Source organism: Erithacus rubecula (genome assembly GCF_903797595.1).
Source record: "Erithacus rubecula genome assembly, chromosome: 2".
NCBI classification, from domain to species: Eukaryota; Metazoa; Chordata; class Aves; order Passeriformes; family Muscicapidae; genus Erithacus; species Erithacus rubecula.
In genome coordinates, this window is record NC_136685.1 from 37881896 (window position 1) to 37899626 (window position 17731).

The 17731-nt window shown below is 36.1% G+C and overlaps 1 protein-coding gene across 4 annotated transcripts in view; it reads left to right on the forward strand.

Moving 5' to 3' along the window:
• Positions 1-17731, forward strand: part of KLHL32 (kelch like family member 32) — a 122043-nt gene that overhangs the window by 46469 nt on the left and 57843 nt on the right. For all 4 annotated transcript variants that reach the window (XM_079298788.1, XM_079298787.1, XM_079298786.1 and 1 more), the window contains 2 exons: positions 1117-1224; positions 11459-11557. In XM_079298788.1, the coding sequence (XP_079154914.1) occupies positions 1117-1224; positions 11459-11557 (207 nt within the window). The remainder of the gene's footprint in view (positions 1-1116; positions 1225-11458; positions 11558-17731) is intronic.

The window sequence follows — 17731 nt, forward strand, 5'->3', positions numbered from 1 at the left end:
ATTGCATATATGAAATCCAGTGAGCTTGTTGACTCTCTCAGCTTCTGCAGGTATCAGCCATGGTACAGAAAGAAGATAGCAGGGTTTATGTCCATGAGAAGTGCTTTGTTACTGGAGTTCCCCAAGGTGTAGTTTGGTAACCTCCATAAAGACATTGAGTATAGCACAAACCTACTGGGGATGAGTTTAGACTTTCTTTAGTAGTGACAGATGGCAGAACTGTTCAGTTTATTTGTTCACAGTTTACTGTTTAAAAACTGAGTAGAGTATTTTGTTAAAAAAGTGTGGGAGAGTGCCAAAGAATGGAGAATGGGACTGATAAGTAGGGAAGGAGTGCTAAGTAGAGGTAGTGCAGCAGGAGTGCAGGTTGAGAGGGAGGAGAGAAGAAGTTTATTGGAGATGAGAAGAAAAAGATCCTCACAAGGATTCAAGAGACTGAGTAGGATTGCTTCAGTCCAGGGAGACACTGAAGACAGATGATCTGGAAAGGCCTGGATGAAAGGGACAGTTACTCTTCTCAATGGTATATTCAGGATAATTCCATAGCACCTTGCCTATCTTCAGTTTAGACTTTATGATATGAGAAGCCAGGGCAATATCAAGTAAGGGGAAGTTGTAAGTTTAGGTGACTGCATCTCCATCATTCCTCTGCATTACTATTACATTGCTCACATTCCAGTTTGACATGCTTTTGTGAAAAGGATTGCTTATAAAAGATGTTTTATTAATGCCCCTTCTCGAGTAATTGTGTATGGTTTATTGCTCCTTCTTATATACCATGATACTATACTTAAATATTACTTTTAGTGGTGTTTGTGTAGATTATTTTCCCAGAGTCCAATTATCTTTTTTTATTGAATGATACCTTATCTGTACTCATTGTTTTCCCCTGAATTACTTAATTAAAAAGTATATATATGGAACAAAAGGATTTATCTCAGTTAATCTAGAGTAAGTTTTTTTTAATTTTCTTAATGATAAAAGGACTCAGTTGCAAGATCAATTACTGTAGTGTTACTGAAAACTTGGTATAGATGTCATTCTAACTCCCAAGGCTGCTGCTTTTTGGAATTCTTATCCAAAACTGCTTAATGGCATTTTTGTTTTTTACCATAGGCAATGTTCAGTCTCTGCATGGTTGAGAGTGAAGCTGATGAGGTGAATTTACATGGTGTCACAAGCCTCGGTCTAAAACAAGCCCTGGACTTTGCATATACTGGACAGGTATTGTATAGTTCCTCAAATTAAGAAACACATTCAAAAGCAACTGCAATAAAAATAGAGTATTACTGTTTTAGAGATACTAGAAAATACTTTTCTTGTGCTCTTCTCAGTACAAAGTATTTTCATTTAACAGATCTTAATTTTCTTATGCTGTGGTGGACTTTTTCTTTAGAAGGATTTTAGTAAAAACACTGCTTTATATGCATCATTTCCAGGTAGGGAACCATGTAAGGCTTGCAAGCCCTTTTTATGGTTGTCTGACTATTCATAAAATCTTAATGTGAGTTGAATCTGCTTGGTAAATTAAATGTAAAGAAAAATCTTTTGCATATAATAAATATTTATAAATGGCTGTGTTTGAAAAATTATATAATTGAGGGGAAAAGTAGTCTCTTATTCTCTAGACAGATGCAGTTGAGGAATCCTTGTAAATGCTTATAGGTACTGTAAGTCTCCTCTTTGGCCCTCTTTATGACTACAGTTTAGGTATCACTTGACAGTAATTCAGAAAATGCAGGGTCATGCTCTTTATCCCTGTAGCTCTTGCTATAAAAGGCTCTCCCCCCCCAAAAAAAACCCCAACAAAAAAACCACAAAACAAACAAAAAAAAGCAAAGCAAAAACCCACCATCACCCCCCACCAAAAAAACAAAAAAAAAAAAAAAAGGAAAAAAAAGAAGGGAAAAAAAAGAAGCATTTTTAACTTGCCATATCTCTACACTGCATACTTGGAGAGTGTTGCCATGTGACATTGTCTCAGCTCAGAGTTCATGGATAGTGAGCTCAGAACACCCAGCTATTTCTGCTTTGTACTTTAAAATTCTAGATAGCCAAACTATTTCTGGAATATCACTAGAGCAGTTGAGTCCATTGACGCACTAGTGACGTTTATTAGTTAATTTTGAAAAGGAGGGCTTAGTACTATATTATAATATCCAAAGAGTTGTTGGGTCATACAAATGTAAGGCATCTGCTTCAAACAGTGAATTGAATATATGACCTTATGTGGGTCTTTTTTGTTATTTTATTTGTTTGTTTGTTTTGCTTTTTAAAGGAAACCAAATAGAAATAAGGAAAAAATTACCTGTTTTAAAGGAGCTATTTTTGTCACTAGCCCAGAAAACAAGCTTTAGCATTGGTCTTAGAGACTAGTACTTGAATTTATTTGGAAAAAATTTGAGTGTTGTGTTGTTTTAGAAAATATAATTTTGAAAAGATATCTTGATATAAATAATAAACAGAGATGCCATATTATGTTAGTGAATTAGCCGAAGATTTCAGTTCATGCCTTCTAATTTGTATGCTTTTTTAAAATTTCAGTTGAAAGCTTTTGTTAAAAATTTAATGTCTTCGATAAAAATGAAAATGTTGGGTACCTATACATCATCATATTAGTAATTTAAAGGTGTAGGTTGATTATTCTGAAGGGAAAACTCTGGTTAAATATAGGTGTGCATGTATGTACAGTTTCTCATACATGTAAGTGATTGTAAGATGAGTCTTGGTCTGTCATGTCTGTCAGACACACCAAGTGCTACTTTGATGCACAGACAAATGAGAAGGATTCTGTAGGAGTTATTATATAAAGATGCTTTTGAAGCACAACTCAGTGAAATTTTGGGTCTGAGAATTAGCAGTGTCTCTTTTTCATCCTTGGAATTCTCCTCTGGCTTTGTGTTTGTATGCACTGAGCTTTGCTTGTGTTTTGACTCAGACTAACAGAACCTGGGTGAACACTTCTGGGTAGACAGTGGGAGTAATCCACAAAGGCTATTAATAAATAACTGGATTATTCTATGCTTACATCATAGAATTCTGAAAACAGAATTGTTTTTAGCTTGGTCTGCAAACTCTTCCTGTTTTTAAAAGACAAACAAAATATTTCTCAGTAATCCAAAAGTCACTTGTGGCAAATATAACCTTTTATTGCTCTGAAAATGTGGGTATCAAGATGTGATCTGAACTGCCTCTTAGAAATGAAAACCATGAAACCATGAATTCTCTCCTGGTGTGGGTTTTTTTTTTTTTTTGTTGTTGTTGTTTTGGGTTTGTTTTAAATCACATTTGGCCAAAATGTTGGTTCAAAAAATTGGTTTCTCTAGATAACACTGTGGAGCTCCCTAAAATATTAATGTCAAAACAGATAAGTAATTAGTTTCAGCTTTCTTCTCTTTATTTCTTTATTATACTACACTTATATTTGGCATATTACACTTCACATAGAGTGCAACTTTTCTGTAAATTAATATACTGGAGACATCTGGTGGAAATATTTAGTATTGCACGATGGCAATATTTGATCCTGCAGTTTTTGGAAGTTATTAAAATGAGAAAAATTAATTTTTAGGATGACCGTGAAATCTGAAATTAAACTGTTATTCTTGCCTCTTTTGCTAATTTGAAATATTCCTGCAGACTTCAAATCCAACCTTCATGTTCCTGCCTACTTAGGCAGACAGTACCTTATTGTAATTACTGTTGAAAATATCTTGCTTTTTAGGAAAAATTGATTTTTCAGAAGAAAAGAATGTTTTAAAACAAACTCAAGTATAAATATTATAACTCCAACTGAACTAATGTATTACTATGGTCCTTAATAATTACAAATAAATAAATAAAGAAATAAAGAAATAAATAAAAACTGAGAAAAGGAATAGCAGTAGACTTTGATTTTGTTCTTTGCATAATATGTTCTCAGTAATCATTTAATAATAAAATCTTCAGCAAAAAAATGTCTTAGATATGTTTCATCTTGTCCATAGGCATTTTACTATGTAATCCCCATATTCATTATTCAGAGATAGAACTCTTTTCCTGTTTGGTTGACTCTTTTCCTGTTGTAGCTGCTGTATCCTTTCTTGCCAGAGTCTCAGTGGGTAGATTACTCACCCTTTCTTTTCACAAGGGCATTTTGCAAGTGTCAGATGTGCCTTGGAAGACAGATGGATCAAGTACAATTTATTTACAAATTATGTGTTTTAGAATGCTCATACAGAGAAGCATTTCTAGGCAAAGTGTTTGGAGCTCACAATAAAAGCCTTAATCACTGTCTCAGAGACTCATGGACATTGCTGTCTAGTCTTTTTGACTACCTTTTTTAATTTTAACTCATTTGTTTGGAAGAGACATAATCTTACTTGAAGCAAAGGGATAGCCACTAAATAGGTCAGTGGAGTTGGCAGACAAGTCAGAGGAGCACTGGCTTTAATTTGCTGTGGATGATTGTGATCCTAATTCAACAAAAATACAAATAAAGGGTCCCATGCATACTGAAATGCTTCAGACTTGGATGTTTCTTCTTTGTTAATATGTTCTATCATACATCTTTAATCTATGGTAACAAATATTTTGCATTTAGATAGAATTTTGAGGACCTCAAAACACATTACAAAAGCATGTAATTCCTGTCCTTATTTTGTTGCATAACAAATTAATATGGAAGAAAATAACTTTCCAAAAGCAGCATAGCACAAGGCACTAGTGGCTTCTTAGTGCTTAATACCAAGTACTAAGTGCCATTTTCCTAAGTGGCTGTTCTATCTTTTTCCCCTAGACTCTAATATTTTGTTTCTGTACTAATAGAAGTTGCATCTTCCTTAAGTTATAATATTATCCTGAATTAGCAAAGCTGAAATGAAAGAATTCATGAGGAAGCCCTTATAGACAAGGTGTTTCATGTTCAGCTCTTTCTCCCAAAGTGAATGCTGGGGTAATTTTTCCTGTGATGCCTTCTTAGCCCAAGATTAACACAGCCTTACTGCCTAACTGTAGCATTTTGAAATATTTTCTTTTATTAAAAGCCACATACAAAGTTGCACTTAAAATGATTTAAAAATGGGCTTTAAATTTCTCTTATTAGCATATTTAAGAGGTTTTCTTTTACTTACAAAATGCTAATGTAGCACCAGTGTTTCAATAAACATAATATATTATCCCAGTTATAAATCTAGAACTTCATTTTATTTCCAGGTATGTTGCTCCCAATATTACTCTAGTGCATTTCCTGTGTGAATTCTATTTAACTATTGCCTTTACTTTGTATTGTCAGTTTGAAACCTGCCATCCTCTTATCAGCTGTTATTACTTTACCTACCAGCTTTCAGGAATTGGTAGAGTACCATCACGTGATTTTTCAAATTGATGCACACAAGCCTTTGATTAGTTAAAGTATTATTTTACAGCTCCTTTTTGACATTGTTCTTTTAGCTTTGTTATTTCTTTAACAAAAACCATGAAAAAGTTAACAGTCTTCTCAGATAGTATAGAAATAATTATTATTTCTAAGTACAAATACTTCTCCCTATAATTTCCTTGATTCCTTTGTAGAATCTTGGCTTTCATCTCTCATTAACTCCCCTCCTCATCTGATGTTGCTATTTTCTCAAATGATCAACCAAGATTTCATCTGCCATTTTTAGTTAAAACCAGAGTAAGGCAGCTGTCAATATCTTAGTGCCCCTTATTGTGTTAATCCTCTCACTGGATGGAGGTGTATTGCAAAGCTGTATTGTGATGGTTGATTTTTCTTGAGTCAGTGACCTGCATCCTGTGCACAGCAGTTCCACTGGCTGCTTTTAGATTAAAATGAATCAATTAAACTACCTACTGTACCTAGCAAAAGTGACTTCAGCTCTTTTCTACTGGGGGCAATATGCCAAACTTGTGGATAACTGAATACAACAGGTGTATGTACCTTACTGTAAATATTTAATATAATTTTTCAGTGCCATTTCAAAGCAAAAGTATTAATTTAATACTTAGATTTGGGCACTTCTCTTTTCACTTCTCTCAGGATAATCTGGTTTCTGTATCTAGCACTAGGTTACAGCTACTAGGTCCTAGGTTCACAGTTCAGACACAGATAGCCTAAAAGGCTTAGACTAGTACAGAACTTAATTAACTCACTTTATGCAGTTCATTGTAGAGAAAATTATTTGCTCGGGACAGGAATTAAGATAGGGACAAGACAGCTTTTCTAGTGGTGAAAGTGATTAAAGTAATTGAACACCTTCCCAAAGAACAGTGAATTTGCTTGGAGTATTGCTTTTCCAAAGCCTCTTTAATTATAGTAATGGTACTTCATAGTGGTGTGAAACTATGTCAGGAAAAGTTCAAGAGGGACATAATGAAAAGGTGGCAGGTTAGTGGAACAGGCTGTCCAGGGATGTGGTTATGACACCAAGCTTGTCAGAGTTCAAGGAACGTCTGGACATGTGATTAGTTGTGGATAGTCCTGCAATTAGCAGGGAGATAGGACTGGATTATCTTATGGATGCCTTCCAAATTGAAATACTCTATGATTTCATGATGTATATGCTGTGCATTTAACATGGATTTTCTTTTAATTTCTGGAAAAGTACTACAAGTATCAGAGAAATGCTGGTCATGATGCTTTCTGGCATTGGCTAGTGAGAGATCTGGATTTTGTAGCAAGTGCTGCCAAACAAACATTGTGTGCCAGGGCTTTGGGCAGCTGCCTGCAGGGGACTAGAACATTCTTTCCTCACTCACTTTTTTGAAGCAGCACTTGTCAATGTGCAAGGAGCTCAGTATTCAACTGAATCATGAATGAACAGGGAGATGGGCAGAAGTGCTATCTGGTTGAGAGTGAAATGCAGTCTAAATTACTTTAAAATAAAAGTTAAGTCATTTGATTGCTCTCAGGCACATGGAATGATCTCCATCAGGCAAAAGCAACTGATACTTGTGTTTGATGCCTGTCTTGTTCAAAATGCTGATCACTGCATTTGGAGTCAAGGAGGAATTTTCTTTTTCATCAGAGTGCCAGGAATCTTAGATTTTTTTTTCTTGTTTTCTTTGTTAAATTCCATACAGTTTGCTTTCTAGAATTTTCTGACAGGGCTGCATATATTCTGTACTCTTGGAAAATGGAACGTAGGAGAACTTGGTATTAAGCACTAAGAAGCCACTAGTGTGCTATGCTGTCTTTGGAAAGTTATTTTCTCCCAAATTAAATATGGCTGCATATTTGCTTGCTGTTACAGCATAATACTGGTGCATTTTTAATGTGAATCATGCCACTATCTCACTTTTCCATTGTCCCACAAAGAGCTGTATGGAAATCAGAAAATGGGGGGATATGTGGGTAACTGAATGAAGGTGATGAAAGTGCATCTTCAACCTCTTGATCTTTGTTTGGGTATGCAGTTTAGCCTTCTTGGGCCTAAAGTAGCTATTGCTTATTGTCTTTAAAAATATGTGGATTATGTATAGTGGCCTGCAGTATTCAGGGAATAGAATGTTCTAGTTGTTCTATCCAGATAGAAACCTCATGAGACTCCGCAGAGGTGATAGTTAATCTGGATCTTACCTTCTTCCTCAAGCTGTAAATTGCTTTGTTGAAAAGGACAGTTTAAGGTGTTTCCTTTTCATTCTTTTTTGGCTGTTAATGCCCTCTTTGCTCTGATCTTACAACTTAAATTTTTTTTTAGGCCAATAGTGCTTTGTTGGGTGCAGGAGGGTGGGTACAGGAGGCATTAAAAGAGTAGGAGGACATTTTTGACCTGGACAATGTGAAGGTGAGGACTGAGTAGTTTTCTTAGGAAAGTTGGTGATTCTTACACATTCCATTGCCACAAGTCTCGAAGAAGATTGAAGAGAGAGGCAAGATACATGATACCAGTTAAATATTTTCCCGTGCTTATGCACAGTCCTACGGTGTTGGGGGGGATGGAGGTTGAGTTAGGGGAGGAAGAGAGAAATTTTGGGGTAAGAGGGATTAAATTCTAGTTTTGAACTGCTGGCTGGAGGGTAAAAATATGGGGCAGGGTATTAAGACCCATGTGTTTCTGTAACAATGAGGCTGGTTATGAAATTTCCTTTCTTCCCTCAGTATTGTGCTTTACAAGGTTTAATTTACCATTTTCTAGTTCTTGCATTTGCATAGAAGTTTTCTGCAATATATCCACAAAGTATAAGTTTGTAAATTTCTAGATAGATTAAAATTGTATGCCTAAATATAGTGGATCTAAGAAATTGTGTAATCCGCCATTTTGGATCTTGTGATCTCAGCATTCTACTGCTAACAGCCAAATTTTACATTGCTTCAATCCCATGGGCTATGGATCTGACCACAATGGGGACCAGACTGTATTTAATATATCTTCTCTGTAGGGTCTCTGGCATGATTGAGAGTAGAAAGGCTGCTTTGAGGAACAGGTTTTCTGTTTGAAAACAGTCATTGTAAGAGCAAAGGAGTTGGTCAAAGTAGATGAGTTTGAAAGCGAGCAGTAAGTCAGGCTTGATGGCTTAGGAAAGGAAGTTACTCATGTATTGCAAGATCTGCCTGTTGTATACAGGGAAAAGGGGGATTTTCTTGGGTACATCATATGCCAGAGAGAAGCTGAAAGTATAATTAAAAATAAGGATTGAATAGAAGGGTGACTGTAAGATGCAGCCAGGTGCAATACCTGAATCTAATAATTGTAAATGTTAAAATAGTACAGCAGCCAGTCTTAATATAGCCTGTGTCATGGGAAACCACATTCTTCACTGGTGAAGGTTGCAGTTTTTGTCTGAATTTTATGGGCCAAAATTGCTCTTAGGGTTCTGCCCCAGTAATTGTGCCTTGTAATGCTTGGGTTGAGAATGGACTACAGAAAATTATTAAGTTTCTCTCTATTTTTTCAGACTAAAATTTATGATGAACTTTGAAGCTGTGAATCTAAGGTAGAGGTTAGTTTCACTCTCCTTAGTTTGCAATAAGCATTATTCTGTTGACCTCAGAGCTATTGTTCTGAGAGTTAGGTAAGCAGAGGAGAGTCAGTCACTGTGTGTACTTGAGGTGTGCATTTGGTGGTATTTATGTGCATTTACTGTTAGTATTGAGCTGGACAGCCTGTATTACACATTACCCCCTGTGCTGGTAATTAATAAAATCCAAGAAATTGCTTTAGTGTATCAAAGCTCAAAGGTGTGGAATAATCGTGACTTACCCCAGTTTCAATAGAAGGAAGGCTTGCAATATTTTCTTCCTTCTTTGCTTAGAATTTTCTTTTGCTTGTGAATTTCCCTAGCATGCAGTTTCCTGATGATGAAAATTTAGCCTAGATGAATTAGTATTTTTGCCTGTATTCAAATGAGTATTGAACAAAAGTTCAGATAGTTCTATTGAAACAAATTTTTTTTAAGAGATAAATTAGACTTTCTTCTGTTCACACAAAAGTGAATCTATTTCCTCAGTAGAATATAGCTTGTATGGTATAGCAGGACTGTAAAAGTGGAAGAACCTGTAGGAAATACATCTGTCACCTTGAAATGACTTTTGTGTGCAAATCACCTCTAGACAGTAGGCAGCCACCCTCCTTGCCTCTTGTTCTACTTCTTATCTCATAGTGCTACTAGTATTATTTGTACATGGATTGCTGTAGCTTTAAAATACATTAATATTGTCACAGTTAAATATAGTTTGTCTATGCCTACAAGGTACTAATCTGCTTAGGGTTCTGGCTCTCTGGCTGGCAGTAAGTAACGTGCAATAGGATGGCAGCTTCCTCAGTGTCAATCGTGTCTGAATAAAACACACTGCAAGGCCTATACCTTGTTTAGTCTGACCTTGAGTTCTCACTTGAAAATACTTGAGAGCCACGTGCTTTTATTGTTGTTTGTTTGTTTGCAGTATCCAGGTCTGTTGGAGATATTTCTGCAATTGAAATGCATTCTAACTTTCTGTTCAACTACCTCTCATCATGCATAGCAAGCTCAGCAACACCAGCCAAAAACCTGGATTGTGCTGGGCCTGATTCTCATGTACAGTAGGATCCTTACATGGATTTCTGGCTAGATAAAGAACCTTTATATTTTACATAGTATGTAAATCACATATAATGTTAAAATAAACCCTAGTATTGATAAATGTAGTGATTTGCACAAGCATTAATGATGTCATACACTGCCAGAACTCAATGTAAATGAGCTCTTGATGTAAGCAAGGATCTATTGCCTTCTCTCCTCCTCCTAATATTATGTTGGAGAAATTTAGTGGTTTTACTTGAAGAAATACATACACATTTTTTTAATTTCCCTCAAAAATAGTAAAACCACAAAAGATGCAGTTGAGTGTCTTTCATTTTGTTTACTGTTTTCCTTATTCCACTGTATTTGAGGTATACAAATGATGCTGTGAGATAAAAATGAATTGTGTGAGCAGAAAGAAAAGTATCTGAAAGCAAGCTTTACTTCCCTGTGGAGCAGTGAGAGACTGACCTCATGTGGTGTGAAACCAAAGTTGCCAGGGGAAGTACAAGGTTATAATTGGATAAAGCAAACATCTTTGAACATTTATTTTTTTCTCATGCATTTCTGATCTGATTTTTTTGGTGTGGTTTTTTTTGTTTTTGGTTTTTTTTTGGGGGGGGGGGGGGGAGTTTGTTGGTTTTTTTTTGGTTTTTTGTTTTTTTTTTTTGGATGTTGCAGTACTTATAAAATTTAACTCTGGATATTTTGGTAGTCTGATTGCTTATAGAAGTTGACCAGTGTCCCTATTCCCAAAGACATTTTCGTGTCCCAAAAGAGATGCTCTAACAAGCTGACCCCAAGACAGCAGTCTGTGAGCTGTGGCCCAATTGTCCTTACTGCTGCCTGTACATGAATTTAATTGAAATAAGTAGGAGTTTCATGTGAGCAAGTACCTGGATAATCAGTCTTGGTTTCCAAGCCCTTTTTGGCACTTCCCCAGCAACATGCTCATTGAGCTTTCAGAGCCCTACTCTCTAAAATGAAGACAGTGGTTAGGAAAATTATAAAGTGGCACTGTGCAGAATAGGCAGGGTGTTCCTAGTCTGTATATGTTTTACATGCATGAATAATATTAATAATGGAGACTTCTGAGTCAATTCTGTTGGCCTGATTCCTCAGTGTATGTGGAAGGATCTAAGTATACAGATAACAAAAGGAGGATCTACTATTTTGAGAAGTCTCCTCCTTAAACAGCACACACTTATTTTCAAAGTATTTAAGAGGTATTGTGGCTTAAAAACTCTCACTGGAAAAAAAAATAACCCAAAAAAGTTTTAAAATCCTTTTGGAAATTCTTTTTCTCAAGATGAACTTGAGAAAATCTATCCCTATTTTGTAAAAACTTCTCTGTATGTTTAATTGTATTCTGTTCTTTATGTTAACATAAATATCTGAAATAACAAAGGCCTTTAATATTTTCTACAAGTATTCTGAGTACATCTTCCAGATAAAAAACCTTCCATTTTCTTTTTTACAGATCCTCTTGGAACCAGGGGTGATACAGGATGTCCTAGCAGCTGGGAGTCATTTGCAGCTGCTGGAGCTTCTCAGTTTATGTTCTCACTATCTCATTGAGGTGAGAATTTTTGGCCTGATCAGCTGTTTCTGTTTGGTATCTTTTTGTTTCAAGCCTAATTTCAGTAGGTTACTATTGGTGCACTACCTGGTGTAATCTAAATGGCAAAAACTGGATTTCAGGAGACTTGAATTTTGGGTGTAAATTTGGTTTCAGTTTGTGGTAGGTGCTTTATTCCTCCATCTACTTTGTCCATTTCATTACTGAAAACAAGACTGGTCTACTGATTAATATCAGCACATGGGAGTTTGATTCTCCCTTTTACCAGGGGGGAATCTTCTACCTCAGTGTACCAAATGTGAAGATATTTCCCTGTTGGGATCATGAGTATTGTAACAAATTCAAACATGTAATTCACAACAGAATATTGATGTGTATTCCAGGGCACTACTATTTCTCACTGAAGGAATAGGGCTTATTATAATGGTACCTTATTCTCAATAGGCTTTATGCCCATAATGATGTTGTATTTATAAAAAAAAAAAAAAAAAAGGAGTTTCAGTGAAGTCATTTTTTTTGTGCTTGGCTTGTATAGGAAGTGGCTTATGATGATAGCAAGAACATGGCTTTGACGGGTATCTGTGAAAAGGCTTCTAAAAATAAAATGGCAATCGCAGTTTTGCAGAACTGTTCCCTCCTCTCGGTGACTTTTCAGCACTGTTTCTGAAATCTGATGTGTTAACTGCACCTGGGCAACACTTGGGCAAGGGGGTGCACATCAGCACAGTGCTCTTGGTGTGCTCTTGCCTTCCAACAGCGTCTCTGCCTTTGAACAGTTGGAGTGTGCTGGCAGCACGCTGAGCTGCTGAGCACCAGGGGCATGCAGCATCTCGTGTAACAGCTTCAGGATGCACTTGAAGCTTTGTGTCTTACAGAGAAAGAATTTGTTCTTTGAGTGTTAACCTTAGGAAACCCTTCAAAATGTATATTCAGATAATAAGGTGGTATTAATTTGTGCATTATAAATTGATTAGAAAGTTAAAGGAGCTGACAGAGTGCTGCAATTGGTGTAATTTTTTTCTTAGGAATGCAAGAAGAGGTTTAATTTTTTTTTGAGAAAACAGACATGGATTGTGATGGGAAAGATGGTTTGAGAAATAAGAATTGTGAGATACCAAATAAACCACAAACCATTTAATCTACTAATTGTCAAGCAGACATAGGAAGGGGTTGCTATAATGGGAAAGATACAAATCTAACAATGGTAGTCATATACAATGTATTCATTGGTCCTCAGACCAATCACTGTGATTATGTCTGATGCTTATATGGCTCTGACTGTCAGAAACTGAACTAAAGAGACTATTACAACAAAGAAACTACAGAAAATATTAAAGAGTAGGGAAAAGTTTGTTTGTTCATTGTGCTCATCAAGTAGGGATGTGAGAGGATGTAGGAGGAGAGCAGGTATATACTCATCATAAATCCTTGTGCTAACTTTTTCTGTTACCTGTGTTGAGTAGCCTCTGGTATTTGTAGCTCTTCTCTTAGCACCACCTTAATACATTTAATCCCAAGGCCATTGCAGGGGAAAGATAGACAGCTACAGAGTTAGCAGTGCTTTGAATCTTGTCCTTAATGTGCAAGCTACAGTCAATTATCTAGGAATAGATTACTATTTAATTTAAAAAAATAAATCAACCCTCAAATCACACTATCCCCATGAAAACCCCAACACTTTGGAGTTAGCAAATATTTTTTCCAAAATACTCTGTAGTTAACAGACCAGTAAAAATTCTCTGGACATGACAGTCAGAGAAACTTTTAGGTTGGAAAAGCCCTTTAAGATGAAGTCCAACCACAAAATAACTTGCAAAAGAATCAGAGGCATTTTAATTCCTCTCCTGATAATGCATTTCCTGTTGATCTCATATATTTTGATGCATTTTGTCTCATGCATATGTTTATTTGCATGTTTTTTTCTCTTTCTACAACTTGCAAGATTACCGTGTCTTTCATGAGTCATAGAAACCACAGCTCTGTGGCCTGCAGGGTGTGTGAAAGATGTGAAAAAGCACTGTTGTGCACTGAATAATGTGCCAGGGTAGGACAACTGGAGCTAGACTGTTGTAAAAATTAAGAGGAAGTGGGACCCAGTGTCCAGATTTACAGTAGTGGAGGTGAGAATAAGGTAGTGGATGAAGGGTAGGGGAACAAAGAGGAGAATATGTGTTGGAAGACAGAGAGCAGTGCCAGTTCTGTAAACTATTTTTGGATCAGGGTCTCATTGTAAAAGTTTGGGATCTGCATGCATATCTGTGGGGGGGGGGCTGTAGCTTATATCATGTTGGGATTTAGGCTGTAGTTTACTCTTTTTACAGTATTTTTTTTTTACCAAGTTCACCTCAGCAAGGGATACCTGTAGGCATATTGCAGTCTGAATAGATCACAACAAGAATTTACCTTGTCTTGTTTGTTTTGTACTGTTGAAGTCCATGCAAGTGATCAGCCTTGAGTAGTTGCTGTAAGTCTTTTTAACAGAGGTCAACAAGGTACTGCATGTTATAACTGTGATATCTTTCAGGTCCAAACTAATTAAATCAAATATCTGTTTATGTTCTATATATTATTATGTTATTTTTCAAATAGCTCTTGCCTTATTTTAGTACTGTCTGCAAATAAAATACAAATAGTTAAAGAAGGCTTCCTTAAAGCCACTTATTCTCTCTGCAGGTGGTAACTGGGGTGTCTTGTCTCCCCCATGCTGTGATACAGATGCTGGAAAGGGGGTAGTGCTTGCCCTTTCTCTTCTCTCTGATGAATGGGTGTGCCAGAGTTCTTAATTTACAGTGCTACTGAATTACTTTCATGGTGTTTTGAGTTGTTCAGATATTATGAACTTAGCTTAGTTTAGCCTGAATTCAGGAAATACAGTGTGTGGGATCTAGCTGTCATTTATTGTCGTGTAATGATGACACAGAGTTTTAACTTGTTAGGATTGTCTTTAACTGTTTTGATTAGACCAAGCTTTTCCTGTATGAGTGCTGCTCTTATTGTTAGCACTTGTTCCAGCTCCTGTCTAGATGTTCAGCCTGACAGTTCATTGGAGCTGTTTAAAACAATTTAATCTCTTTTTGATACTTTTATCTGGGACCTGCAATAATTCCAGGCATTTCAATAAGGATGGGTGTTTTTTGCTGCAAATGCAATTGGTATTGCCCATTCATGTATCTGTTTCAAGGCACATTGTCTGAGTCTATAATGATCTGATTCATCTAAGATGATTGCTGAAGTCTGATTGTCTAAGAGTTATTTCTAGTTCACTGGGGACAAAATAATTTCCAGCCAGTGCTACTTTTATTTTGACTGGTCTTTAAGGAATTTCCTCTTAGTTGTCTCAGAATAAACAAAATTTTATTATGACTATGACTAATCATCTTTCTTATAGACTAAATAGATTTGAGGACTTTAATTTTTTTTATGAATTTCAAAAAGATTCTGTAACAAATTGTTTAAATTGCATTTATGGCAATTTTTAAAGAGTTTTCAATCAAAGGAAAGACAGGGAAAAGGAGAGGAACATTTTCTCCCTACCCTTAATTAGGTAATGCAATGGAGGTTTCTGACAACACTGCTAGTTTATCAAATGCATTTTATCATGTATAAACTTCTCATTATCAAATGTTCTGTAGCATCTAATGTTGATTCAATGTTTTCATTTGAAAACTCATGCTCATTTTAGATTGATAATTTGCTAGTTTTTATTTTAAAACTGTGCTAAATCATGTTTTCTTTATTTGCAAACAAGAGAAATGCCCAAATATTCCTTACTTTAGGTCTTAATTCCAGCTTTGTGTAGTGCAGACTTCTGTCACTATATCAGCATTGTCATACCTTGAATTAACGATTATTCCACAACCTCCACTGTTTGGGGGGTTTTGTTTCTAGCTTCATTTGCAGAAGGGGACTCTTTTGAAGCATGCTGATGTATTTTATTTGAGATAGATACATATTCATGAATCTCTCATGTCATCTGCATAATTCTCAGGTGCATTAAACATTGAAACAAGGCTTGTAAGAGCACACATCTGTCTCAGGCTGAACAAACGGTAAGGCAATGTGATTTTTCTTAGCTGCTGCAGAGGTGTGGGAGAGCTAAAGCCTTGAACCTTGTGTACCTTCAGTGGCACTGTGGTCTGAATGCTCACACAGCATTTGCTTGCAGCGTGCACATCCAATTCTCTAAGGTTCTTGTTGCCCAAGTTCCTCCTCCAGCTCAGGTTGACTGTCAGTTTTGGCTGGGGTTTTTCAAAGGAGGCTAATGCAGCCAACAGGCAAACTTTCAAATGTGTCAGGAATGAGTTATCTGAATATCTCCTTTCCCTTTAGAAGTGGACCATGTATGTCATATGACATAGGAGAAAGCAAGAGATAGCTAGTTAAATGCATTAAATGTGGTGGATATCTGAAAATGGACTTTTAAAATGGAGCTGTAGAGAACATGGTATTAGGTAGTGTGTTTGTGATGACCTATTTTGCTCTTTAAAGCTTGTGAATGTTTTTCTGAAGGATGCATGACAACTTTATTCTTATGCAAGAGATAAATGTGTTAAAACATTTATTCAGAACATAAAAAATGTTTGTTTCATGAGTATGTCTGAGTTACATAACTGGTTGTAGATCTCAGAATTTTTGTCTTTTTCTTCAAGTGTTTGTGTATGCAGTACCAGAGAGCCACAAACAGCAAATTATTTCAACGTTCAAAGAGTCCTAATAAGGAGGGAATGCTATTGAGAATATAAGTTTTTTAATGGAATTTCCTTCTACTGATCAACATCAGCTCAGTATTGTGTGGGTAGTAATTGGTTTTTAAAGCAGAGGTTGATTTCCACTGATATTCAGGGATCTGAGATATTGCTCTGTCCATAATTGAAGTCTTAAAGCTAAGTGATTTTTCTGTGTATTCTGAAATACTTTTTTTTTTTAGTGGAGTTTTAGGTACAGCCTGAGTTACATTCAAGGTATGATGGTTGTGGGTGAGGAGTTTAGAAGTTGCCGAACAGTCCAAAGCAAAGCACTTATTTCTGAGAGGCAGGATGTGCCATGACTGTTAGATAAAAATTTATCCCTTTAATTTTCTGCTGCCAGATTAGGCACCTTTTGTGAAGAACAAATTATGTTTACACACTGGACAGAGCTTGGGACATCATTTATGTTATGTGTATTGGTTGGATAGGGGCATCATTTCAGCACAGACTTATTTGAAGTGACTGTGCTTGTACTTAATACAGGAAATGATTTCTTATTCCCACAGTTCCTAGGAGGAGCATGTATTGCAGACATGAGCAGAGATGATCCTGATTGCCACTGAAGTTACTCTGACTTGTAAAAATTTTTCTTGAGATCCTAAATGTTTTTGTGTCAAGTGAGCTTGAAAGTTTGATGCCAATTTTCCCATTAGTTTTAAGTGCATTAGGTTCCCTACTAAATGGTAAATGTATCAGATTACTTTTTAAGAACTTCATTGCATTAAATGGAACTCAGCTACAAGTCTGTCTGCTTGCTTGCCACTGCTGTCAGTCATACCATCTTTAAAGACAGCTAATTTAACCTAAAAGGATAAGAACAGTTTAGGTGAGTGACTAAAATAAGCCTGAGCACAACATTGTACAGCAGCAACCATCTGGAATTTTCTTGGAACTGCCTCTGTACTGTCCTGCTCTGGATTCTTGAATACAAAATCAGAGAGTGAGAAGGATCAGACCTGGAATACAAAAATAAGATTAATCAACTCACAAATCCTCCTGGAATAATTCATGGTAATAATTGAAGCAGGCAAATTGTCTTGGCTGGAGTTATTTGATTTTTAACCTTCTCCTGTAATGGTAAATTTAGGCTTAAAAAATAATTCTTTTTCCTGGTGTACAAATGCCTAATGATATATATTTTTTCTTCTATTTTTAAGCTATTTGTGTTGTAGATTGAAATATGTTATCATTTTTAAATGGAAGAAGCTATAAATGAATTTGCATGTGGAATTAAAAGGAGGAGTGTGCATGGTTTATCTATGTGGGTAGGCCAGGGCTTCAAAGCTATTTATTGTTCTTAAACCCAACTTCTCCATTTGGAGCGGTGCCAATGACAATCCCAACTTTCACTAAGATAAACTCCTTCAGAGATGAATTAATTTGTACACCAGAGATTGAGAGCATCACCTTTGTATTGCTAGAAGCC